We start from the raw sequence: 16,984 nt of genomic DNA, 5'->3' as shown, positions 1-16,984 counted from the left end.
TGACAGTTTATGGACTAAAATTGACTAATCTTTAATCACTAAAGTTTAGAAGGTGCAAACCGTGTTTGGCACTGCTTGGCTTTACAAAAACTACCTCAACTTCATAAACTTTAGGGAAATTTGGATCCATACCATTAAAAGATCACCACTTTGGATCCATACCATTACTATCTCACTTACATGTGGGTCCACATGAGTCAATGACATGTGGGGTCCATGGTATATATCTAAAGTTTGGATCTTTTAATGGTATAGATCCAATTGTTCCTAAACTTTAAATTAGAGCAGCTCAACTTTGAAGTTGTAGAGTTTGTAAAGTGTTTGGCTTATAGACTAGCTTTAGTATTAAAAAAAATAAGAGTAAAGTGCGCTGGCGGTCTCTAAACTTGTTCAGGTGTGTCAAGCCGGTCTCTAAACTCTCAGAATAGGCGATTAGATCCCTAAACTTTGATTCAGTGTTATTTCAGTCCAATCAGCTATAAACATGATCTGACATGATCTTGCCACCGTGTCGTCCATATACTAGCAACAAAAGAGAGATAGCAGAGAGAGAAAGCATCGCTAGCTCACCCTGGGCCTTGTCGGCCCGCCGTGCCACATGGGCGTCACGGTGGTGCGACACTCGCTCGCTCTACCAGCTGAGCAGCACTCGACGACGAGCATCTCCATCAGCTGAGCAGCACATGTGGCAGCCAGCACACCGGCGGGGCACAGGCGGGCCGGCACGACCAGGTCGGGCATGCGGCTCGCCGCCATGGCCAGGGCACCGGCGCAGGCTCAGAGCTCGTCGTAGTACAGAGCGTAGGCGGACGCGCGTCTCGTCGCCATAGCCAGAGCACCGATGAGATGAACGGTCAGGCATGATTGCCGCCAGTGAGATGGTACGTGCAAGATGGACAGGAGACCCAGTAAAAAATAATTTGTTTTCCAAGGTAAGGTGTGTAGTCGATGGCAAAGGTGGGTAATTTCACACCAACTTGATGAAAACAATGAAAGGAATCATAGTCGTACATAGCTGTATCTTACACTTCTCAAACATCTTCCAAGAAGAATTAGAAACATTCCAAATGTACTTTAAAGATGGGATAGAAAAATCCAACCACAAATTGCGAGGAAACAATATAAGGCCATCCTTGGACGACATTCCCAAGCTAATCCCAGCACTGCACAAATCACGTTTTCATGTACATGCTAACAATGCCACTAATTCAGTTCCTATTTGCACAACTGGAGCGGTCAGTCTAAAAATAACAATCTTTGTGTCTTAAAACACTAACGCTTACTCTCTCCAACACAAAAGAACAATATGTCCATACATAGTTATCTAGATAGAACAACAACAACTAATTCCAGAGCAAGATAGCCACATGCTGCTGTTTCCAATACTAATGTCTGATGCATAATTCGTTAGCGACGTTCATCCCGTGCCTCATCAACGAAACAAGCAAAGGCTAGATTGTTGGCACTGGCATAGTACCCAGCACGTGCACCCTAAGTGACAGTTCGCCCTCTTCCTCTTCCTCTTCCTGGAACATGAAAGCACACACGTGTCCTGCTTCGATACGGTGGCTCTTCACAAAGAGGGGCCATCCACCAAGAAGCCTTAGTTCTCCATGGATCATTGAGAAGTTGAGCTTACTGCCGACCAGGTCCCTGCCTGCAAAAACTCTGGTTTCACACCCATAAGTGCCCAGACGACCGAATATGTGTCGCTTACTGAACTGTCTTGAAAATACCTACAAAGCGATACCAGAGGAGAACACATAGACAATCAGCACCAGGTCATGTTTTGGGATGATTAGATTATGTATCACACACCACGTACCATCTGTCTCTTGACAACATTAGACTTCTTCATGGTGCAAATGTATGCTGGAATGCCAGAGCCACAGGCACGTGACAAACCAAGCGCAGCTTCTTCTTGCTTGGGCGTAAGTCTTGTGCGATCGCCATACCATAAGTTAGGTCCCACGACTGCAAAGTGGAAGGTGAGATCAGTTCTGCATGTGCATGGTCTAGTGCCCTCTTGTTTCTTTGTTTAGGTATGGAATACATATTAAAACCAAACCTAGGTCCATAATTTTATTTGAAGAAGTCCAAATTACTCCCGAAGGGGTTCTTACAAAATAGTCTGAGAGGTGGGATTGCACTCAACCATAGATGATGGATCCGATGGACAAGATTTGATGTTAGCATGTTAGCACCCTAATCGTTTTTACACTAGATATGTTGCCTTTTATCGGTGTACAAAATTTGAACTTAAAACTCAACTTATACATGGGGAAAAAGAAAAAAAAAGAATTGAGTAGATTGCACCAAATGAAACATCTAGAGAGTCAAAAAAAAGAACACGAAATTAGTTTAGGGGTTATCTGGACAACTTTCCTGTGAGGATTAATTCCTTTTGTTTTGACATTTAAACTATATGATGAAGCTGAATTGAATTCTTTAACATCAAGAAATTCACTGGCACTCTCTAAACAAATAGTTAATTATGTTCTGTTTGTTGATGCCTTCATTCATAATCAAGCTCTAATGGCTTAATGAGCTTAGCAAAAACTACAATGGTTCAAGTGCATCGGCGTTTTATTCAATCAGCATATTCATTCTCCATTTCGACTCAAACAATCCCACAAAGGCATTCAGTTTTTTTACTGTTGTAAAGCTGATCAGTGAAGGGCGGGCCTGGTGCAGCGGTAGAGCCTACCGTCTATAACCGGAAGGTCCCGGGTTCGAGCCCCAGCCTCTGCATATTATGCGAGTAAGGCTTGACGCTTAAAAGATACCCTTCCCCAGACCCCGCACAGTGCGGGAAGCCTACGGCACTGGGTACGCCCCTTTTTGTAAAGCTGATCAGTGGTCACTTTCTGTTACTTATTTCACCATTACGTGTTGCATTCTAAATTGTCATGGAGTTCAAATAATCCAGTTGCGAGTCGAGACACTAAGGGGACATTTGGTTGAGGAATCACCTCATTCTATATGAGGTGGTGAATGATGCAGTGCATCATGAGTTCATCCCATGATTTTGGTTGAATGACACCCTTCGTCATAGTTATACACTTGTACTAATTATTATCTTGTGAGTTGTGAGGGATAAGCTGGTGTGTGTGTGCGGCTGTGGGCGTTTGGGTGGGGGGTGTGGGGGGCGATCAACCCATTCTAGTCCATAAACCAAACAAAAATATGGGTGAGAAGGTGATGGATCACCCCATTAATCAAACCGAACACACCCCTAACTCTCTATTCTACACCCAAAAAACCTGCACTAAGCAGGTCACCTCATAGGCTCAGACTACTTGCCCTTCGAATCTACAATAAGTCATCCTTTAACTGAAGCATTGAACTAATCATGCAGAAAGGACTTAATAGCAAAAAGCGATCCATTAGTTTACACTGACCTTTTGAAAAGCAAGTACTACTTTGGGCTTCCATCACTCTTTCTTGGGTGGTGACCGCTGATCTCCCTGACCCGCAAATTTTATCCAGAGCAAAGGCTTCCATAAATATGCTAGATTGCAAATCTTTTTTTTGTGACAGGAAGTAGAGAAGTACTCGCTGCACCCATCAGAAACAGAAAGTACACAAATGGGATAAGCACCTCGATAATGTTTTTCTCAGGTTCGTAATCTCAGTCAGTGATAATATGCATGTCTAGGATTGGCACAGCTGCAGTTAATAAAAAATTATCGCGGCTTCTTCTGCTCCTGAAACCCCACCGCCCCCTACTTCTCCATGAATACATACATAAACTTAATAAAAAATGGAACAAACCTAAAGAGAGCAACTCATAACCCAGATTCCTATACTTCACAGTAACAGAGCATCCTAAAGAGGAAGGGTAATTCTAGAGTGTGACATAAACATGCAATGAAGACAAAAAGGGATTCCGGGTACTTAGGTTTGGACGGTTAAACAATCTTCAAAGATCATAAGTGCAGCCCAGCTCGGCCATAAGGTAGTCCACTAACTTGTCACAAATAGATAATGCCCACAGCAACTTGGACAGTCACGCTCACAACAAAAAGAAGTCATAGAAGAAAATAAGACTGCAACATAGGAACCTCAGCAACAATATTTTAATCACCTTTGGAATGAACCAAAGTACCAAACCAATCAACTGAAACAAAGTCTCCCTGGAAAAAAATCCAAAATCTTGCTATTGCAACATTTTAGAACACAATCCTCGGCAAGAAAAAAGAGCATTTGATATCACCTATTGCAAGAAAAAAAAAGTTTAGCACACAAGTTTATCTTGGACAGTGGCAGACCAGCAGTGCACCTGAGTGGGAACTTGGGTTGCTGTGTGCAGCCCTCACAGCATGCTAGTCTCCATGACTGTTAGCCAATCTTTTAGCATTTTTTGGCATGCTGTCCTCCATGACTATTCCCCAATCCTTTGCCCACTATCTGGCCCTCTGGTGCTCGGTGTTGTACCCCTTGACCAGATCAAGACTGGGGAGGGCTGCTAGATTTTAGAGAGAGAAGGGCGGAAGGAGCGAGCGAGCCATTGTTCCTTAAAGCTTGCAGGGGATGGAACTGCCCACTATCAGGATCAAGTTACTGTATAACCAAGCGAGAGGCATAGAAAGGGAGATGAATGCTAGATGTTCTGAACTAGAAGTGAACAAGGCAAATGAGATGACTGAGGGATAGGTGTGTTTATTGTGTAGTTGAGGATGCTCCCGCAGCGTCCCATCTTTTTCTTTTCCACTCAGGATGGCCAACCAGAGCATTTCTGTGACAGCAAACACACACACACACACACACACACACACAAGCCGACAAGCCTCAGAGAGATCCAGACCTGGAACTGCTGCCCCTTCCCTGTTTCGTGCTATCTTTTATCTCAAAGAACAAGGAGTAACAAGCAAAGTAAGACATAAACCTGAAACAACTTCCCAAACAAAAAAAAGGAAAAAACAACCCTACAAGCTTCTAGACACTTAGATAGGATTGTGCAATCCAAGTCCTCTAGCTTACCGACTTTTTTGCCCCCAACCAATTAGGTCTAATGTGGATAGATTCACATAACTATGCTAAAAACTACCAAAATTGAATGCTTAATATAATCAAATCAACCAAAACAAACTTATTAAGCTTGATTTCATATGTCAAAATACTAAAAAAACTAGACTCTTGGAGCAAATATATGGCGGATTTGCATCCACACGCATCTGGGGTTCCGTGTTTGCATGATGACCGTGTCCATCGGCATTTGCATCCAGGGCACTATTGAAATTATTCAGCCAAATCAGTAAGACAGGCGACGGACCTAGACATCTGTCAAGTCTATGCTACCAAGCCGGGGCTCCTCTCGAGGACCCAAATAATAGACCCATAAAACTCCGTTCTGCGGAACCCAAATCCAAAATCGAAAGAACCACCGGCCTACGTTTGCCATGCTACCATACCAAGCGGGGGCTCGTCTCCGGAACTGAAGCTATGCTTACCGTCGTGGAGGTTCCCCTCGCACTGGGGATCTCCCCGCCAGGCGTCGACGAGCTGGATGACTCCGACGCGGCGGCGAAGTGCGACGGACGAGGGCTCTGTAGCGGCGGGGGTCCTACGCCGCTTGCGACCGGTTCCGGAGGCCTTGACGGCGCGAGGGGGCGGCGGGAGGTGAACAGTTGGGACTTGGGAGGGACCGGAATCCGGATAAGACCAACTCCAGCAACCCTCCGTATACCACTCCGCATCCGCATTTTGCACGGTCGCGGGCACTGTTTCGCTCTCCAGCAGTCTCCGTATCCGGCTCCGTAAAACGCACGGCGTGTACCCAGACTCCCCATTTCCACGCTTTCTCTCTCCTCTCCGCAGCTCTCTCGCGGGCGTGCGCGCCTGCTGGCGGGCCCCAGGTGTCATAGACTGCATGCGGAGTGGGATGGGGAGTGTTGCTGGAAACGGAGACGGATACGGAGAGGAGAGAGAATGTGTCGGCCGCGCGTTTTACGGATACGGAGTCGCACACTGCTGGAGTTGGTCTAACGACAGTCGGGCGGGGTGGGTCCGCTCGCCTCTCGGTTCGTGGTTGGCTTTAATTTTTTTTCGCGAGATTAGCTAAGAGCATCTGAAAAAGAGCTTCTAAATATAATCTTATTTTAAATCTCTACTACACCTTAAGTTTAAGGTGAAAACATCCACACCCAACATCACCGTGCCCCGTGCGCGGCTTCCTCCCCACTTAAACTCACGCGCGGCTTCCTCCCCCACATGTTGCGGCGGCCGAGATGAACGCGACTTCCTCCCCACCAACGGCGCCCTTCCCAAAACCCTCACGCGCTGCTCTAGCCATTTCTTTTATCGCTCAGGGTTGCGTCGTATCATCCCACCGGAGTCAGCACTCCTCACTTTCCTCCTCTCGTTGGGTGGGGGTCGCGTCATCCCCCTCACCGATATGGTAACCGCTCGCCTGCGGGAGGACTCTGCGACCCCGATGAACATCAGTCCGACGACTCCCGCGGCCCCGTCCTCAGCGCCCTGCTACACGCCAGCTCTGCCCCTATCCTCCTCGAGTCCCCCCGCCGCTACAGCTGCCGAGTTGGCCTGTGGGGAGGTTGGCCCCACCCCGACCCGAGATTGCCCCTCGCCCCCCAAGATTGTCGCCGTCGAAATGTATCTCGCACGGTCGGCGCCGCGTTTGCCACCGTCCAGTTCCATGTCGGCCGTCGTGCTCTTCCTGTCCACAGGACCATCGTCCAGTTCCGACAGCGACCAGCGACCCCACCACCACCCGTTCCTTGATGCGGCTTTTGCGACGTCCCTCCCCGCTCCTTGCTTCCGCTGTCACGACGTCCCTCCTCGTTGTGCAGCTCGAGCATGCGAGGTCTCCAGTGGCTTGGAAGTCCCAGCATGGGTGAGTTTGCCTCCACGAGCCGTCCCTAGCGCAGTCACACGCGAAGGCTGATCCCGCTTCCAGAGGTACTCATCTCACATTTATTCCCGTAAGGTCTACTGTGGTAGTTCCTAGATCTAAAATATATGTGGCATGCCTTATACATATCTACAGGTGTGCCACATGTTTGTTTGTTCCTCTACCACGTCACATGTTTGTGAGAAATAGTTTGTGGGATTCTATTTCTCATGCGCATAATTCATACTAACTTACTCCTGTGCACGCTGATATCCCTTAGTAAATGCAGTGTGGGACGTAAATCCATAACAGCTAAAGGGATTGATTTTTTTTATATTTTCCTCTGCATTTCCAGCCTCTTGTATTGAGCATGTGCTGAAGTACAGAACTGGTCATTGAGAAATATCACCAAGTATGCCGATTGAAAGGTTATATAGCTCCCTATTGATTTAATCTTCCCTTCATTTTAGTTTTCCCCTTTAATATTTTGTTACACTTTTTTGTTTCGTTCATGTGAGGTCTGCAACAGAAAAAACAAGTGTATTTTTTTAATATTCTGTTACTTCTTTTATGTGCTTGACATGAATGTTAAAGCATCCTCCATCGGTAACAAGTTGTGGAAGAAGTATTAAGTCAACATTACCTTCACCAGACTCTTTAGTTAGCACATCTTAATCATGTTGCAGATGTTTTGTGTGGAGACCGGTAGAAAAGATGCCAGTTAGGGGTTTTCCAGTAGATTCACATGCACTTGTTTCCCAACTGACACTCTTTTCAGCAACTATAGGGCTCATTGCATGCTCTTCAATAGAGAAAACCATAGGCAAAACATCTGGAGATTTAGCAAGTTAATGTGGTGAATTGAAAATCAAGCAACAAGATTAGTAAGTAGGGTATTTAGAAAAAAACAATTAACAAATTATATGGCAGGTTTTGACTTTTGACCTTCCAATAAAATTGGAATGCAAGAGCCAATCAGTTGGCCCAGGTGAATTTAGATGTTCACAAAAATTACTTGTTCAACCTTGCTAGGTGACAATTTCATGTCCTATAGGTAAGAAAATTTACCATATTTCTACGGTGGTGCCTTGCCACTGACACATGGATCCCTTTTATCATATGAGAACAGCGACCAACGACATCGTTTCTACTACTCCTTAAGAGGGTAAGGAGGGCGTCCACCACCTTCACCACGGCTCCCCCTCCCCGTCCCCCCATGCGCGAGCGCCGCGCACACCCCCGTCTTCGTCCCCCCTCGTCCTCACCCTCGTGCCCCGCCCGCGTGCCCTCGCCCTTGCCCCTGCCCCGGCTCCGGCTCCCACACACGACGCACCCGTGCCCCCGCCCGCGCGCCCCCTCCTTGCGATTCCAACGTCATGGCCACGATGCCTACGCATGCCCCCCTCCGTCCTCTCGATGTTGCGCCCTCCCATCCCCAGTCCCCACCTCCTCCGCGCTTCCATCCCTCGCCCGTCGCTTCCTCGTCACGAGTCGTTGTCTCCCCTTCGCTGACCGGGACGCGGAAACGGCCGACACAAGCAAACCCTAGCCGTCGAGCTCGTAGGGAGTCAGGGAGGGATGAAGAGCCTGTTCAAGAGTAAGATCTGGTGGCTGCATCGGTCCAACGACCCCACGTCCACAGTGGGACAGTCGCAACAGAAGTCGGTGTCGCCTACCGCGAGCTCCCCGTCGGGGACAGTGCCGGCGACAACGCTTTCTGTTTCGACACCGACCTCCTCCTCACCCCCTCCCGCGGTGGCGAGTCTCACGGGCGTTGCTGCTGCTGTGGTGGCTAGAGTGGGAGAGGAGGACTACATATCGTCGTCGAAGGATTTCTAGATGCTGGCCATGGTGTTGTCGGCGTTTTCCAACGGCAAATGCGCGGGGTGCCTGGACAGGGAGCAGATCAGGAAGGCCAAGCTCATGAGCCTCAATTGCTTCGCCGCCAACCGCGACGAGACCCACACTGCGGAGTCCCTCTCCTGTCAATATTGGGTGAGTCTTGCAATCGAGACAACCTGTCGGCTGCGAGGCCACCCCAATCCCCCTTTAATTCTTCACTGCATTGAATCTTGTGGAACACCGACCACCAGTTACAATCATCATCGTCCATGGCAGGCCCGACACGTCCCCTGTCCTGATCCAAGGTGTGTCTGATGCCCTTAACCTATCTCATTCATGTTTGTAGCCATATTTGTTCTCGAGTGGATTCTTTGCCTGTTACCTCGTTTACTATTCCTTCAAATGGATTTGCCATCAGCGCTAGAATATTAGTATTAATCACATGTTGTAAGGCATAAGAATGCTGATGTACATGATTTAAGCTATAGAAAACACCACTGTTGTATGTGCCTTGTGCTAGTCATTGATTTAAATATTTTTACTTCCGTTTATAATGCTTCCAGTATTCGAAATGAAACACTGGTTGTTACCTTATTTATTGTTCCTACAAAATAAATTTCTGCCAAAAAATCGACTGATGTTTGAAAATTCTGGGCATATTGGTAGCATATCGAGGAGAGAGAACACACATGACCGATGATTGATGAATCTTTACAAAACTTCCGAGTTTCTTCTTCGAATGGGGAATGGATGAAGCTTTTGAATTGTACAAAGTGTTTTCACATTCTGTTACTAACTTAAAACTGGCACTTATTTGTTATTAACATTTTAAAGTGGGTCCGATATATAGGTTGATACAAGTTCACTATGCCACAGTAAACTCATATATATATGGACCAACACAAATATCTAGAGTAGGTTTTAGCTGAAACTACAAGCATGCCTAACCATAACTGATTATAATGAAATATAGTGAATGTCTGAAGGGGTTAATATATCAAAAAACCACTTGAAGAAGCCTATGTATAGATTAAGTTGTATGTTCCTTTAAGATCAAATTACTCATCGTATGCATTAGCAATATCATTGGTACTCCTAAAAGTTGCCACGATGATGATACACATGACCATTATAAACCAATTCATCACAGGTATGTAAATCTGGCCCATCACTTTCTTGGAAGTATGGATTATCTTAATTCTAGGGAAGTAGCGCTTTATGCAAGAGAATGTTGCAGATGTCATAGCTTGGCTGGCAATCATAGCTGCAAAGGGTAGCAATCACAAATACTGGCCAAAATAAAACCCATGCATTGCATATTCAAAATTTAGACTTAAAAATTGAATGCAAAAAACATTTAGAATTCTCGAGGGCAAAAAAACTTTACCTGGTACAGACTCATAGAATATTCTTTCTACAACAAGTGGGTTTTTCATAAAAAAAGCTGCTTGCCCCATGTAAGCAATTAGCAGGAAGGGGAATACGACGACAGTAAATGCTACTTGGAACCCAAAAGTACGCTGAGGAACACAAAAACTTAGCACACATGCTGTTCTATGGATAAATATTAAAAAACAGAGGGAGTACTAAGTAATAATAATGTGTTAAGTTGTATTGATTTGACAAAGAAATGGCTCAAATCAGCAAACTTTGCTTCAGCTCCTACAGTTGTAAAATAACCAAGAAAAATAGCATTTTCAACCAGAAAAGTGGCAGAAATGGCTTTGTTCAGGATGCAATGATACAAGTTAGAAAAAAAGGAATGGCAGGGGAAAGGGCATTTTCATCAGTCATGTTATTCTTTAGTTCTGATAAAAGCATTCCTGGTAGTATTAAATATAATAGTTCACAAATACTACTTATGTTTTAATTATACAAGTAGATTATTCAGACAATACAAACATTTTTAGCTGTATTTATTCTTGTTTCTATTCAGTGCTTCATTCAAGTCTACAACTTTCTGATGTCTCTGTGTGCTTGATATCAGATTATCCTATATTCTTGCATAAGAAATTTTTTGGACGCACAAGTAGTTCTGTAGTGTTTACTACATCCTATGATGTTTTAATCCATGAAATATAGATAGGGGTTACACTGTTTAGTTTGGTTATATATTTTTTATGATCCAAGTGGAGTTGTTTTCAACCCAAACCATGTTCAGACAATAACATAACTGGAATAAAATAATAATATAGATTGGGGTATGGAGCATGGAGCATCAGTTCCTCCATCCTGTGTTCACTTGTGATTTCTTTTCAGTTTCATTTTTCGAATACTGTTGTTCTGTCTCATCGTTCACCACTTAAAGCTACAGACCGAAATGATCTCAAAATGGAATAAAACATCAGATGGTATTTTATGGATTCCAATACACACTGGTCACCCAAATTCATGTATTCAAACGCAATAAGAGATCTGTGTAACAATGTTGTTTTCTAAGCTGCAAGGATCGAGCTAAAAGTCCGACAATGTTTGGGCTATATAATACAACTAACTATATCGTTATAATTTCGGTATTTTGGTGTTTGATTAAGTACTTTCATTTTTTTCAATGCTTGGACTATATAGTACAACTAACTATTCGCTGAGAGCTAACTTTTTGTTCACAACTACTGTTGGACACTTGTTGGATTTGGGTGAGGGAATTGAAGACGTCGCTAGAGGTCAGATATCAACAAATCCAGCTTTCGTATATTTCTTTGGTGTTTGGGTTTGTGCATAGGTTCATCTTTTAATGCCGCTAAATGAAATGATAAAATATATCTGTCAACTAAAACTCCACGTTTATCATGCAAGTATATTCAAGTAGTTGGAGTTAGCAACTAGCTTCTTCTTTAATTTTCATTTCATTATGGATTCTGGCGCACCGGACTGTCCGGTGCACCAGGGAGATCAACTTTGAACTGCTCAGCTTCGGGTTTTTGGAGAGCCACTCCGCTATAATTCACTGGACTGTCCGGTGTGCCATGCGGAGCAACGGCTACTGCGCCAATGGTCATCTGCAAAAGTGAACAGTGAACAGTGCGCGGACAGCGCGCGCAGAGTCAGAGCAGCGCTAGAAGGCACACCAGACAGTGAACAGTGACTGTCCGGTGCACCACCGAACTGTCCGGTGGCCCAGGCTGTCAGAGCTCCAATGGTCGAACCCTAACGGTTGGGTGACGTGGCTGGCGCACCGGACTATCCGATGGCGCACCGGACTGTCCGGTGCGCCCATCAATAGACAGCCTCCCCAATGGCCATTTTGGTGGTTGGGGCTATAAATACCCCCCAACCACCACACTTCAAGGCATCCAAGTTTTCAGCCATTGCATTCAATACAAGAGCTCTAGACTTCACTCCAAGACACAAATCAAGAGATCAAATCCTCTCCAAGTCCCAAACTCATTCCAAAGACTTAGTGGCTTGTGAGAGAGAGACATTTGTGTTCATTTGAGTTCTTGTCGCTTGGATCGCTTTTCTTCTTCCTCCATTCTTGTTCTCAAGCAACTTGTAATCAACGCAAGAGACACCAAGTTGTGGTGGTCCTTGTGAGGGGTCTAAGTGACCCGTTGATTAAGGAGAAAAACTCACTCGGTCTAGGTGACCGTTTGAGAGAGGGAAAGGGTTGAAAGAGCCCGGTCTTTGTGACCACCTCAACGGGGAGTAGGTTTGCAAGAACCGAACCTCGGTAAAACAAATCACCGTGTCATCCGCCTTATTTGCTTGTGATTTGTTTTCGCCCTCTCTTTCGGACTCAATTATATTTCTAACGCTAACCCGGCTTGTAGATTGTGCTTAAAGTTTATAAATTTCAGATTTGCCTATTCACCCCCCTCTAGGCAACTTCAGGTCTCTACCAATAATAGATCCGACGAGAACAACTGTGAGCAGACGAAGCACACTCTAGGTAGATCTACCGTTGATGCCATGTCGCTCATGGGATGGGAGGAGCGGAGTGGAGCTCTCGTCCGAGTGGAAGATGAGTGAGGTGGGAGATGGGCTCCCGACCCCTTTTGGCGATGAGGAGGTTCAGAGTTAGCTGAACTCGATGCAACTTTTATCATCTAGTGAGCATCCTTATCTGGAGATGAGCGCCCTAATCCTCCTCGCTGGTGGCGGTGCAACGACGTAAGAAGCAGGTGGAGGTTGTTGCGAAATGGACGGAGTTTGTTGCTAGAGCGACAGCTACGAGAATGTTGTTGTGCGAATAAATAGGATAGAGATGAGATATAATCTGGTAGCGTGGGTTGATTTTGAAGAAATACAAATGGTTCTTTGTAAAATGATGATGCGAGACGATCATTGAAATTGACGCTTTAATATTGTAGAGATTTGAGTTTTTCCAAACTCGTTCTGAAAGACCAAAGTTACTGATACGATTTTGGAACGTGGGTGTTCCTTTCCTTTTCTAATGCGAAATTATAAAGTATTGAATTGATGCGATCTGTATGAACGAACATTGAAATAGAAGGATGGTCCGTGAACGAGTGAATCTGCCGATTCAGTTTGTACACTTAGTTTAGTTTTAATATTAATGATAATAATAAAAATTTATTACTCAGTTTAGTTTTAGTGATTGGTGATAATATAAAATTGTTGTGATTAATATGTATTTTATAGAACCAAGACCATAATTTAAACGATTAGACTTGCATGATATCCATTCATTCACTTACCGATAGAACAATCGTCGGCTTTTAAGAGATGAAGAAGAAGATTAATGATCAACTAGGTCTAGATGTTAATAGATGTATTGAACACTTAGAGTGGTGATATAAACTTATATTTTCATTAATCGTTTTATAAAAGAGGGACGTGAAACGGTTGTTTGACCTAGTTAAGTGTAGTTAGGGCCTATTCGTTTTCATGTAAATTCTACGTGGATTGAGGGGATTGGGTGAGTTTAAATCCATTGCAAGTCAAAATCTCTACTAATTTTTTTCCAATCTCATCCAATCCATATGTGATAGAAATAACCGAACAAGACCTTAGGTGTGGTGATACACACGTGTGTAAAAAATAGTTCTAGATAAACTCATCATAGCATACGGTAAGTTTGAAACAAAACACAAATCAAAAAGAGATTCAAGCGAGTTGATTTAGACGATACAAATATATATACGAAGTTCATCTAATATATATGAAGTTCATCAAATTGATAGGAGGTACAAGTCTTAATTCGAAAGGCTACTCAACACAGGCGAACAAAATCAAGAATAGGGATCTCATTCATAGCAATTGATCTTGATAGGCCTCTAGTTAGCGGTGATGACTAAATATAATGGAATGTAAACTCCTAGACAGATCCTCTAATAGGCTTTATAACGGTACATGACCTAACTGAAAGGGAAATGTGCCCTTGGGCCATTTCTAAGTATTTTGGTGATTGAGTGCCAACACAAGTGGTCATGTGTTAATCTATGCCAAATGATGGACAAAGTGAAAACCAACATAAAGGTATGTTTCTAAGTCTTAGTACTTTGTTTTAAGGACTAATGTATTGTGTCTAAGTACTGGAAACATGAGAAATTAATTTGGAAAAGTGATGGCTTTGTTCAGCCAAAGACAGTTCAGTCTGAGAGCACCGGACTGTCCGGTGGTGCACCGGACAGTGTCCAGTGCGCCAGGCTGGCTCTGGTGAAAAGGCCGCTCTTGGGAATTCGTCGGCGGCGTACGGCTAAAATTCACCGGACTGTCCGGTGTGCACCGGACTGTCTGGTGAGCCAACGGTCGGCTGAGCCAACGGCCGGCCGCGCAATCCGCGCGTGACGCGTGGCCGGGCCAATGGTCTGAAGGGGGCACCGGACTGTCCGGTGTGCACCGGACAGTGTCCGGTGCGCCAACGGCTCCAAACCTTCAACGGTCGGCTGCGCCAGAATAGGAAAGAAATCTGCACCGGACTGTCCGGTGCGACAGGCGACAGAAGGCAAAAATTGCCTTCCTGGAATGCTCTCAACGGCTCCTAGCTGCCTTGGGGCTATAAAAGAGACCTCTAGGCGCATGGAGGAGGACACCAAGCATCCCTTGAGCATTCCTAAGCACCAAGACCTCATTTCCGCGCATTCGATTCTTTGTGATAGCAACTAGAGCTCCATTTGAGTAGAGAACTCTTTGAGTTGTGTTGTGAGCTCAAGTTGTGACTTGTGTGCGTATTGTTGCTCTGATTTTGTGTCTTGTGTGTGTTGCTCATCCCATCCTTACTTCTGTGATTCTTTGTGTTAATCAAATTGTAAGGGCGAGAGGCTCCAAGTTGTGGAGATTCCTCGCAAGCGGGATATAGTGAAACAAAGCAAAACACCGTGGTATTCAAGTAGGTCTTAGGACTGCTTGAGAGGGGTTGAGTGCAACCCTCACCCGTTGGGACGCCACAACGTGGAGTAGGCAAGTGTTGGACTTGGCCGAACCACGGGATAAACCACTGTGCCTCTCTGTGTTGATCTCCTTGTGGTTATTGTGTTTTGCAAGAACTCCTCTCTAGCCACTTGGCTTTATTATGCTAACTCCTAATCAAGTTTTGTGGCATTAAGTTTCAAGTTTATTCAGGATCACCTATTCACCCCCCTCTAGGTGCTCTCAATTGGTATCAGAGGCATTCTCTTTAAGAAAGAGACTAATCGCCCGAAGGGATGGATCCTAAGGGAAAGGGGATAGTGATCAATGACAAGGAGAAGGAGTCCTTCATCAATGAGCCGAAAGACGACAAGCCCACTTGAAAGGGAATTAGGCTTACACCTATTTTCCTAGTTGATTTTGGTGGTTGAATTGCCCAACACAAATAATTGGACTAACTAGTTTGCTCTAGTCTATAAGTTATACAGGTGCCAAAGGTTCACACTAAGCCAATAAAAAGACCAAGAAAAGGGTTCAACAAAAAGAGCAAAGGGATAACCAAAGGCTGCCCTGGTTTGGCGCACCGGACTGTCCGGTGTGCCACCGGACAGTGTCCGGTACACCACCGGACAGTGTCCGGTGCACCAGGGGACTCCAGGCCAAACTTCGCACCTTCGGGAATTCTTAGAGACGCTTCACTATAATTCACCGGACTGTCCGGTGCTACACCAGACAGTGTCCGATGCTCCAGAGGAGAGCGGCTCTGAACTCGCCAGCTTCGGGAATCCGCTCCGCTATAATTCACCGGACATGTCCGGTGCACACCGGACTGTCCGGTGAGCCAGCGGAGCAATGGCTACTTCGCGCCAACGGTCGTCTGCAATGCATTAAATGCGCGCCAGCGCGCGCAGAGGAGCAGAGCACGCGCGGGTGGCACATTGGACAGTCTATAGGACTTGTCCGGTGCACCACCGGACAGCCAGGCGGGCCCACACGTCAGAGCTCCAACGGTCGGAACCCAACGACCTGGTGACGTGGCTGGCGCACTAGACAGTGTCCGGTGGTGCACCGGACTGTCCGGTGCGCCATGCAACAGCAGCCTCCACCAAACGACTAGTTTGGTGGTTGGGGTTATAAATACCCCCAACCACCCCACATTCAAGTCATCCAAGTTTTCACACTTCCAACCACTTACAAGAGCTAGGCATTCAATACAAGACACACCCAAGTGATCAAATCCTCTCCCAATTCCACAAAAGCTTTAGTGATAAGTGAGAGTGATTTGTTGTGTTCTTTTGAGCTCTTGAGCTTGGATTGCTTCTTTTCTTTCTCAATCTTTCTTGAGATCAAACTCGCTTGTAATTGAGGCAAGAGACACCAATTGTGTGGTGGTCCTTGCGGGAACTTTGTGTTCCAATTGTTTGAGAAGAAGAAGCTCACTCGGTCCGAGGGACTGTTTGAGAGAGGGAAAGGGTTGAAAGACACCCGGTCTTTGTGACCACCTCAACGGGGAGTAGGTTCACAAGAACCGAACCTCGGTAAAACAAATCTGCGTGTCACACTCTTTATTCGCTTGCGATTTGTTTTGCACCCTCTCTCTCGGACTCGATTATATTTCTAACGCTAACCCGGCTTGTAGTTGTGATTAATTTTGTAAATTTTAGTTTCGCCCTATTCACCCCCATCTAGGCGACTTTCAATTGGTATCGGAGCCCGGTGCTTCATTAGAGCCTAACCGCTCGAAGTGATGTCGGGAGAACACGCCAAGAAGGAGATGGAGACCGGCGACAAGCCCACTACAAGCCACGGGAAGGCTTCATCGGAAGAGTCCCGCAAAATGAAGAAAGGGAAGGAGAAGAAAGCCTCTTCCCACAAGTCGCATCGGAGTGGCGACAAGAAAAAGAAGATGAGGAAGGTGGTCTACTACGAGACCGATACTTCATCACCTTCCACCTTCGGCTCCGACGCGCCCTCCGT

At 45.6% G+C, this 16,984-nt stretch overlaps 1 protein-coding gene and 1 pseudogene across 1 annotated transcript; one reads left to right on the top strand and one right to left on the bottom strand.

The window, feature by feature from the left end:
- Positions 1-1,047: 1,047 nt before the first annotated feature.
- On the bottom strand, positions 1,048-5,662 carry LOC100276666 (uncharacterized). The gene is made up of 4 exons (NM_001150396.2): positions 5,454-5,662; positions 3,402-3,558; positions 1,826-1,974; positions 1,048-1,736 (listed from the first exon to the last, which is right to left on the bottom strand). Exons 2-4 carry the CDS (start codon positions 3,502-3,504, stop codon positions 1,452-1,454), a joined length of 537 nt encoding a protein of 178 aa, NP_001143868.2. The 5' UTR covers positions 3,505-3,558; positions 5,454-5,662; the 3' UTR covers positions 1,048-1,451.
- Positions 5,663-8,701: 3,039 nt separating this feature from the next.
- LOC103631111 (uncharacterized membrane protein At3g27390-like) overlaps positions 8,702-16,984 on the top strand; it is a 68,797-nt pseudogene continuing 60,514 nt past the window's right edge.

Source organism: Zea mays, chromosome 6 (assembly GCF_902167145.1).
Source record: "Zea mays cultivar B73 chromosome 6, Zm-B73-REFERENCE-NAM-5.0, whole genome shotgun sequence".
In the NCBI taxonomy this organism is placed as follows: Eukaryota; Viridiplantae; Streptophyta; class Magnoliopsida; order Poales; family Poaceae; genus Zea; species Zea mays.
Note: the sequence above shows the minus strand (reverse complement) of the source record. Positions and strands in the feature narration are given on the sequence as shown.